General features: G+C 38.5%; 1 protein-coding gene across 1 annotated transcript; it reads left to right on the top strand.

The window, feature by feature from the left end:
- Positions 1–3,148: 3,148 nt before the first annotated feature.
- Positions 3,149–6,401, top strand: LOC112749747 (porphobilinogen deaminase, chloroplastic). The gene is made up of 5 exons (XM_025798108.2): positions 3,149–3,512; positions 4,291–4,696; positions 5,363–5,569; positions 5,784–5,961; positions 6,044–6,401. Exons 1-5 carry the CDS (start codon positions 3,271–3,273, stop codon positions 6,154–6,156), a joined length of 1,146 nt encoding a protein of 381 aa, XP_025653893.1. The 5' UTR covers positions 3,149–3,270; the 3' UTR covers positions 6,157–6,401.
- The last annotated feature ends 3,670 nt before the right edge of the window (positions 6,402–10,071 follow it).

Below are 10,071 nucleotides of genomic sequence, written 5' to 3' on the forward strand. Positions count from 1 at the left end.
TTGAAATTAATTTTTTTAAAGAAGTGGTAGAATGACTTATCGAGAAGCAGATGAGTCATATATTTCTACTTCTTCAAAAAGTTGTAAATTAACTTTTCAGAAGTTAAAAGCTTTTTTTTTTAAAATGGTACCAAATACGCAGATTGTGACTTTTCATAATCCAAAAGTAAAAAAAAAAATAGCTTCTGCTCCTTTTCAAATGGACTCTAATTTAGTGTCTCTGAACATACTGTCTCTGTCAATGTCTCCTTTGTCAAATATGATCTCAGTGTCCATGTCTCAATGTGCTGTCTCTGTAAACAAACACAGTCTTACTGGTCCAATCTTGCAACAATCATTTCTAAGAGCTTAGCACGTTATATTCTACATATGTAGAAGAATTTTGTAATCTACACAGTAGCAAAACCTTACAAATTAATAACAAATATAACGAAAGAGTCATGTTATCTCACTGAGATATTTGTGTTAAAAATGATATTTTTTTTCTAAATTTAAAAACTCCTCTTTTTTCTAAATTAAAGGAATAATATATTGAAATAGCATGTATTATTAGAGTTAAACTTCAAAGTGGTCCCTGAGATTCACAAAATGCATCGATTTAGTCCCTGACTTCCCAATTGCACTAATTAAATCCTTCAAATTGGAAAAATGCATCAACGTGGTCCCCCTTATATTTTCCGGTCATATTCCTTGCCGGTGGGAGTGACGTGGCGAATGAGTGCCACACTGGAGTGTGTAACAGTTGGTTGATGTGGCAAATGAAAGTTTAAATCCTAATTTGGTCTCTGATCCCTTTTTAAACCCTAACTCAGAAGTAGCGCAGCACTTCTTTGTCCTCATCATAATCTTCTTCTTCTTCTTCTCGTACCCATTGCTTTGCTGGTTGGATGATGGTTGGCTTTGCTTCTGCTATGACTTGACCTCCTTATGGTTGATCGCATAGAACTTCCCTCTCCTTCATCTGCACGTCCAAGAAAGTGGGAGGCACATTTGCAAAATGTTCATAGTCAAGAAGATAAGCAGCAACCTCCCTGAACCCTGTTTTCCTCACCCGAACCGAGCGCTTCAGACCTGGTTGTCCAAGAGCTTTACCAACAAAATATTTCGGATTGTTTGAGGCAAAAGGCTCCTCATCAGTTGGTTTCACAATTGCTGCATTCTCACCACGGCTATTCAAGAAATAGTAAGCACCCCCAAGCCCACTATGAACAGGAATTGGATCTGCCCCCACAGTACTTCGTGCTTAAAGGGCTCCTCATCACTGCCACAGCCATCTGGGTTTGAATTGGGCTGTTCAATTTACTAGACATAAACCGTGGTTGACGGCTGAGATCAGACGGTTTTCACAGACGGCGACAGAGCTGGCGGCGATGGAAAAAAGCTTCTTTCCTCACGGTAGTTGCCAAGAACTCCAAAGCCAACGGCAATTTTGAGGGACCGATCTCTTGTTCCCCAATAATCATTAATTAGAAGGGAATTTGATCCAAATATCAGCACATATCCAAAGTTGAACAAAATGGAGATAGATTTTAGCTGGTTTTTTACATTGAAGCCATCATCATTATCCCCACATGGAAGAACAATAAATCTGCAGATAATAATACTAATATTTTCCATCATAATTCATAACAACATAATAAATATTACAAACAGAAAATCAAACTTGGTTCATACATGAATGAACTTATATTAATATCAAAGGCTTCTTGATTGCTTATTTCTATTGCCACACACGGTCCTATATGGAAACTATTCACAAAATCCCAATTCCTAACATAGAAACTCATGCTTCCTAAAATTCATTTTCATAATCACAAATTAAAAAATTGAGCATTTCATGCACAAATTTTGTGTCTTTTTTTCTCTTTTGTCAAGCTGCCGAGCATTAAAATTTAATAAATTCTTTTTAAAAATGAATAAATTAAAACAAACTTGAAAACCGATAAGCATTTGAATGATATATTAAAAAAAAAAAGATGCAAAATTTATCAAACACTCAAAAGAACAAACACAAAATTGACGCTAAATAAAAGAAAGTTTCCAAAATCGAAACCATAAAATTGAGCTGAGAAAAATAAAAATAAAAGGATCGAAGAAATCAAAAGGGAAAAAAAAGAACTACGAAGAAATTATTATTATTTACTACATAATGATGAAGAAGAAGCAATTGGTACGAGAATGAGTAGGGAAGAAGAAGAAGATGATTATGAGGACGAAGAAGTGCTGCACTAATTCTGAGTTAGGGTTTAAAAAGGGATTATGGACCAAATTGGGGTTTAAACTAGGGGTGTTCATGGATCGGATCGTATCCGCAGATCCGCGATAAATATCCACATCCGATCTGAAAATTGCGGATACGATCCGATCCGCAAATTGATCGGATCGGATCCGATCCGATCCGCACCCTTTGCGGATCGGATCGCGGATATCTGCTCTACATCCGCATATCCGATCCGCAGATCCGCATTATAATAATTAATAAATAAATAAATATATATGTTTGGTATTATATTTACTTGTTTGTATGTTTTAGTTAGTAATTATTATTCATATATTGTATTATTTTATTTTTGTTATTTAGAGAGAGTTTGATTAAAGATATTTTAGGAATAAATAAGTTTAAAAGTATGAAAGAAATATTTTTATCGAAATATTTTTACATAGAAATATGATTAGAAAGAGAAGGTTTAATCATGTGGATATATCCGATATCCGATCCGATCCGATCCGCAAATGTGCGGATCGGATCGGATCCGGCACTAAAAAGTGCGGATATCATATCTGATCCGATTCGATAGAAATTGTGCGGATCGGATCGAATTTTCGGCCATATCCGATTCGATCCGATCCGCAGACACCCCTAGTTTAAACTTTCATTTGCCACATCAACCAACTGTTACACATTCCAGCGTGGCACTCATTCGCCACGTCACTCCCGCTGGCAAGGAATATCATCGAAAAATATGAGGGGAACCACGTTGATGCATTTTTTTCAATTTGAAAGACTTAATTAGTACAATTGAAAAATCAAGGACTAAATCGATGTATTTTGTGAATCTCAAAGACTACTTTAGAGTTTAACTCGTATTATTATTATTGGGAGATTTTTTTAAAATTTTATTTATTTGTATTCTTATTTGTAGACGGAGGATGAGTAAGGAATAATAATAGAGCAAATATGTGAATTATTAAAATATTAATGCGCAAGAACTTTATCTATAACACATTATATCATCAAAACAGCTAATAAGAGTAAGGCACTCGAAGCTGATGTTGTGTGCTCTCTTCGAAATGAAGACCCTTTGTTGTTCCTCTGCACCATCAACGCTCAATGGCCATGTCCATGGCTCTTCCTTCTCCAATTCAGCGCTGGCTTTGCCATCTCTCAAAACTTCAGCCTTCTCCAAAGCCTCCACAAAGCTCCGCGTTGGGGTCACCAAAGCCTCCGTTGCCGTTGAGCAACAAACTCAGCAGACTAAGGTTGCACTCATCAGAATTGGAACCCGTGGAAGGTATTCCTTTTCTCCATTTCTTCTATAAATTTCTGCTCCTGGGTGTAGCTCAATCTTATAAATTTTGGATCTTTTTTTTTTCTTTTGGGATTCTGGGTTTTATTTTAACGGGGCTCACTGTTTTGCTGGGTTATCGGATTTGACTTCATACTTTTGTGGGATTATTTTGAAACGTTACTATATAAATGCTAGCACGATAAAGCCTTTCTCTTTGATAAGAATAAAACTTAGTATGTGGATCATACTTGTCCATGGTTGCAGTGTGTATGATGGTTTTTTTTTTTTTTTTTTTTTTAAGTTTCCAATTGGGATCCAACCTCATTAAAAATGAAAATGATTGTAGAACTGTATACCATGTCATTTATTGGTGAAGACAACTATGCAATGTAATCATAAATTATACTATGATGGATCTTTAACAAGTCGGTTAGCTTGTGAAATGGATTATTCAGCTTGATATTTGGTTCTCTTTATTTTGCAAAAATACATGGATACTATTAGAGAGATTGGAATGTTTCAGTTTCTTAAAAGACATTCCAGAGATGTAAAATGAACTAATCAATGCAGTTGATAGATATAGTTTGACTTCATATCTATAGATATGATTGGTCTAGAATCAATGGTTTAAAAACAAAGCAATCTTTGTTTCTTGGGCTGTGGAATTTGTATGTTTATTTCTTACCCATATTCCATATATTACTAGCCATATATTCAATCAAGTGTTCTCTGATTCATGCTTCATTTTGGGTTATCTGTGTGTTTTTTATGCGTAGAGCAGTCCCCTAGCTCTGGCTCAGGCATATGAGACGAGAGATAAACTCATGGCATCACATTCGGAGCTAGCCGAAGAGGGGGCTATTCAGATTGTAATAATAAAAACAACAGGTGACAAAATACTCTCTCAACCACTTGCAGACATTGGAGGGAAGGGCTTGTTCACCAAGGAAATAGATGAGGCACTCTTGAACAGTGAAGTTGACATCGCTGTCCATTCAATGAAGGACGTGCCTACGTACTTACCTGACGGAACAATTTTACCATGTAATCTCGAGCGTGAAGATGTTAGAGATGCATTCATATCATTGTCTGCAACTTCTCTAGCTGATTTACCCTCTGGAAGTGTTGTTGGTACTGCTTCGCTAAGACGGAAGTCACAGATACTCCACAGATATCCATCCCTAAATGTAAGCTAGTTTTCTCTCATACGCATTATCCCAACAGGATGAAAGAACATTATTATTTACACTATATAGTTAAATAAATTAACGTTAATAGATTACTTAAATGGGTGTTCTCTGCAAATGATTTTAAATATCAGTAAGGAGTCTTGTCCTATGAGTCTCCATAACTTGGAAAAAACTTTAATTGGTTTATTAGTGTTTAAAATAGGGAGTTATGGTTAATCAGTTTTATTATTTTTGAAGGTTCAACATGCATTCTCAAAATAAAATAAAAAAGCAAAGTGGCAATGAATCACATGGTGCCAAGGTGTTAAGTGTTCATATGCTGACACCCGGTACATATATCATATTTTAAAAATGTTTCTGAAATCTGAAGGCATGTGCAATGGAGAAAGCTATTGCTTCATATGATGATGTACTTTTACTTTCCTTTAGGTGACTTAACTTTTGATCAAAGCATTTAAAGCAATCATTTGTGGATGTTGCAACTAAGCAAGGCATTAGTTAGTGTCGTGTTGTGTCACCTTCACAGGCATGGCTTGATGCTTGTGACTGCAGAGTAATAAAGAATGCCATTCTTGGTAGTGTTATTCTAAGATTGTGGAGTGGCATTGCTTGTTTTCTTAAAACTTCAGTCTTCTTATAAAACTGTTGTTTTGGTTACCTTAGGTTCAGGAAAATTTCCGCGGCAATGTTCAAACAAGGTTGAGAAAACTCAATGAGGGGGTTGTCCAAGCTACACTATTGGCATTAGCTGGACTCAAGCGCTTAAACATGACGGAAAATGTGACTTCAACCCTATCAATTGACGACATGCTTCCGGCAGTTGCTCAAGGTGCAATTGGAATAGCCTGTAGAAGTAATGATGATAAAATGGTGAGACTTCAACTACAGTTTAACCTTTTTGTTTTCAACATATTAATCATGTCATGTTGCATCTTCTATGGTTTCTCTGTGTTTTTGTTACATAATTCCTGCTCAGGACATATAAAAAAAGAGGCTGGCATGTATTGAACATCAGAATAGTTAGTTCTTTACTCATTTTATTGCTCAATATTCACACGTCATTTTGGTTGGTTCGGTTGTACAGGCAGAATACATTGCTTCATTGAATCATGAAGAAACAAGATTGGCGGTTGTCTGCGAAAGGGCCTTCCTCACGACTTTGGATGGGTCTTGCCGCACTCCTATCGCCGGTTATGCTTGCAGAAATGAGGATGGTAATTGCTTGTTCCGAGGACTAGTTGCTTCACCAGATGGAACTCGCGGTAATTTGATCCTCCTCATACGTTTGCCTACTATTTAAAATCTTTCCACAACCCATAATTGACTTGATTTCCCTTTGTGCAGTGCTAGAGACATCGAGGGTTGGTCCATATGCTGTTGAAGATATGATTGAGATGGGTAAGGATGCTGGCAAGGAGCTTCTTTCTCGGGCTGGACCGGGCTTTTTCAGCAGTTAGCATTTGCAACAGAATATTAAAGTGTAACGTGTGTCTGTGTGGTTATTTCTTGGTCAGATTCTAGGTAGTTGCTTCCTGAGTTGATTAATTCTTTGACCTGTTGTAACTTAAAAGTAGATCAAGTGTTCAACATCAATCTCATCAGGCTCAAATTGTTGTATTTTGAGGATATTTAGATGTCAATTTTCGCCACCGGAAGTATGTACTCTCATTCCCTAATGAAATTTTCAAATATTTTCTCTTAACTTTTTGTCTGAATTTTATTTAGGTTTTTTTTTGTGACTTAAAAGAAAAAAAACAAAAACTAAGAAAGAAAAAAAAAAAAAACAAGAAACTGCTTAAGAAAGGCAGTCCCGCTGAATACTACTCTCAAACTCCTTCCAAGGCAATGGAAGCTCCACTTGGGGAGAAATAGTCCTCATTGCAGTCTTTGCCATAATGTCTGCTACTGTATTTGCATCTCTCAAGATTAATCGAAGATCAGCACGCCATTTCCAAGACATGATATTTCGGATTTTTAACACCAAAGGATCAATAAACCCAGAGCAATCTTGTAAATTATTGACAATAGTAAAAGCCTCCACACAGTCTATCTCACATATAGTCTCTTTGTCCCGAGTCTCATGCTAAAAGAAAGCCTCTCCAAATAGCAAACAACTCTCCTTGCAAAATGCTACGACTCTCAATTGTTCCCAGACAGCCTCATTGCCACATTCCCTTCCAATCTCTGCTAACACAAGCAAAACCAACTCGAGCACCATTGCCAGGATAACTAGTATCACAATTAATCTTAAAGGTACCCACTGAGGGGGGAATCCAAGAGTCACTAATGGTTGAGGGGATAGATAGTCGTTGCAACTCAAAAATATTTCGGAGCTCCTTTTCTAAGGACAAAGCCATACCAATCACCTTGTCTGTGGTCCAATGCTCGTGAGGATGAAAGATCTCGTTATTTCTCGAACACCAAATCCACCAGAGACCAGAAAAGAATCTAAAGGGGCGTTGTTTGCTATTATGTAAGAACCAACTCATCAAATCCACTGGTTGATCGGAGATCCCTAAAGCTTGCCAAATAAGTTGGGCTTTTGGACAATCCCGAATACAATGTAAAACCGATTCCCGACCTGAGAAACATCGTGGACAGCTATCCGTGTGCGAAATGCCCCTCCTAAAACGAAATGCAGCAGTAGGAAGAGCCTCCCGAAGACATAGCCAGGCAAAAAATTTGTGCTTTTCTGGAACATGTTGACGCCAAAGCCAAAGCCAATTACCCCTATCCTCCCAACTAAACATCTTCTTATTGAGCCACAAATAATCACTATGAGCATCATAAACCTTTGAGGACGCACCAGTCCAACACCAACCGACCTCTGAACCAGCTTGAACATCTGGGTTGTAAGAGTTAATGTTGCTCTGCAGAGACTGATTCAGAGGAGAATAGATATTCTCAAGGTTCCACTGTCCAGATGACCAAAGGTCCAAGATCCTGAGATCCGAATCAGAAATGTGAACATAATCCATCTCCTGACACAGTCGCCCCTCTCTTCTCCATTTAGAAAACCAAAAGTTCTGTTCCAAATCCCCAATGCACCAACTAAAACCTTCCTTCAGGATATCCCAAGCTCGACATATACTCTTCCAAACATAAGATCCCCTTCCTCGAGACCGACTAAAACAATCATCCTTAGAAGAATGGTATTTCTCCGTCAACTGTTGAACCCATAGCTTGTCGGGATGGTGAAAAAGTTGCCAAACTAGTTTTCCAAGAAGAGCAATATTGACACAAAAAGGATTTCTAATTCCTAGACCTCCAAACTTCTTAGGAGTGACCAACACTTTCCAGTTAACTAGATTCAGGCCTCTACCATCAGCTTGACCCTTCCATAGAAAGTTTCGCATCATGGATTCTATCTTATTCGTTACCCCTTTAGGGAAGAGAGATACTTGCATGCGATAAGTAGGAATCGCAGTCACTACCGAGTTGAGCAAACAGAGTCTGCCTGCCTTATTAAGCAATCTCCCTTTCCAGCTGGCTAGCCTTCCCCGAATCTTGTCCAAAACATCGTTGAAAGTTGCGCGTGACACCCGAGAGTGATTAAGATTCACCCCTAAATACTTGCCCAAGTTCTGGACGAATCTGATGGAGGAGACTCCAGTGAAAATCTCTTTTCTTGTCGCTGAAACATTCCTGGAGCATAGCGCTTTAGATTTTTCCACATTAACCTTCATCCTAGAGGCTCTGCAGGAATTTTCCAAAGCTACCATTACAGTTTGAACTTGCTGTTTTTCAACTTTACAGAAAAGAAGCAAATCATCGGCAAACATCAAATGAGAAATTCTTGGACACCCTCTAGAAACCGCAACCGGCTTCCACAAGCCCTTATCAACTTGCTGATTAATAGAACAGGACAATCTCTCCATACACAACACAAACAGATACGGTGATATAGGATTTCCTTGCTTAAGACCCCTGCTCGGAGTAAAGCTATTTAATCTATCCCCATTCCAGAGGATAGACAGTGAGGAAGCAGTGACACAACGCATAATCAGATTGACTGTCGGAGGAGAAAAGCCAAAACTCACCAGGGTTTGTTTCAGAAATCCCCAATCCACTCTATCGTACGCTTTCTCCAAATCAATCTTAAAGGCCAGGGTGCCTTTCTTTGACTTTGTCTTCTTCATGAAATGGAGAACCTCTTGTGCTACAATGATGTTGTCTGGGGTTCCTCTCCCCGGGATAAACCCTCCTTGAAGGGGCCCAATAATCTCTTTGAGATGGGGACGAAGTCTATTGACCAGGACCTTCGTTATAACTTTGTAAACCACATTACAAAGACTAATTGGTCGGAAATCCTTCATGGAAATCGGGTTTTCTACCTTCGTAATAAGAACCACAAGAGTTTCCATCATCCTTGGATCCATATCCAAACAAGAGAACGCATGACGAACCATAGTCCAAATATCAAAACCAACAATCTTCTAGTATTCTTTAAAGAAGAAAGCCTGAAACCCATCAGGGCCCGGCGCCTTAAAAGAATGCATACTGAAAACAGCCGACTTAACTTCTTCCAGAGTAACTGGCGCTGTGAGGCTACAACAGGCTTCATCATTCAGGGAAGGCAGCGGCACATCACCAAGACAACCTAAGTCTACATCCTCTGACTGGCAGAATAGCCATTTATAGAAGGATTCAACTTCCCTTTTAAGGACATCCGGGTCCGTTTCCTACACCCCATCTTGAAGAAAGAGACCATGAATCTTATTATGCTTTCTCCGTACAAGAGTCTGGACATGAAAGAACTTGGTATTTCTATCCCCAAATTTTACCCACTGCTCTCTGAATTTTTGAAACCATAGAAGTTCCTCCTGCACAAGCGTGTTATTAAATTCCTCAATCAGTTATTTTTCTTTTTGCCGCATAGACAAATCTTCCATTACTTCAAGTCACTTCTGAAGAAAATTAATCTGTCTCTCCAATTTGCATTTCCTAACGAAAATGTTGCCGAACACTTTAGAATTAAACTCCAAAGAGTTCTTCTGCACTTCTGAAAGCTTGCCATGCATCTCTCTGTAGCCAGCCTGTCATGACTGGTTCACAATATCTCTGTACCCCGGATGAGTTGCCCAAGTTGCAATAAACCGAAAAGGTCTATTCTTTTTCGGTTGGGGACGACCTGTACAGCGTACTAGGATAGGACAACGATCAGACTGAAGCCTATTTAAAATTTCTGCGTAAGCCTCTGGAAAGAGAGATAGCCAGCCACTATTGATACAAACCCAGTCAAATTTTTTCGCCACCTCAACACTATTTTTAACCCTTCTGTACCAAGAAAACTGTCTTCCAATAGTCTTCAAGTCAAACAGATTACTATCCCCTAGAGAGGCAGCAAGCCGATCTGTATGACGACTCAAGAA

This window comes from Arachis hypogaea, chromosome 15 (assembly GCF_003086295.3).
Source record: "Arachis hypogaea cultivar Tifrunner chromosome 15, arahy.Tifrunner.gnm2.J5K5, whole genome shotgun sequence".
NCBI lineage: Eukaryota > Viridiplantae > Streptophyta > Magnoliopsida > Fabales > Fabaceae > Arachis > Arachis hypogaea.

Coding starts and splice junctions, on each gene's coding strand:
- LOC112749747 (XM_025798108.2), top strand. CDS start 3,271: ATGTTGTGTGCTCTCTTCGAAATGAAGACCCTTTGTTGTTCCTCTGCA. Junction 3,513..4,290: donor AGAATTGGAACCCGTGGAAG/GTATTCCTTTTC, acceptor TGCGTAGAGCAG/TCCCCTAGCTCTGGCTCAGG. Junction 5,962..6,043: donor TTCACCAGATGGAACTCGCG/GTAATTTGATCC, acceptor CCCTTTGTGCAG/TGCTAGAGACATCGAGGGTT.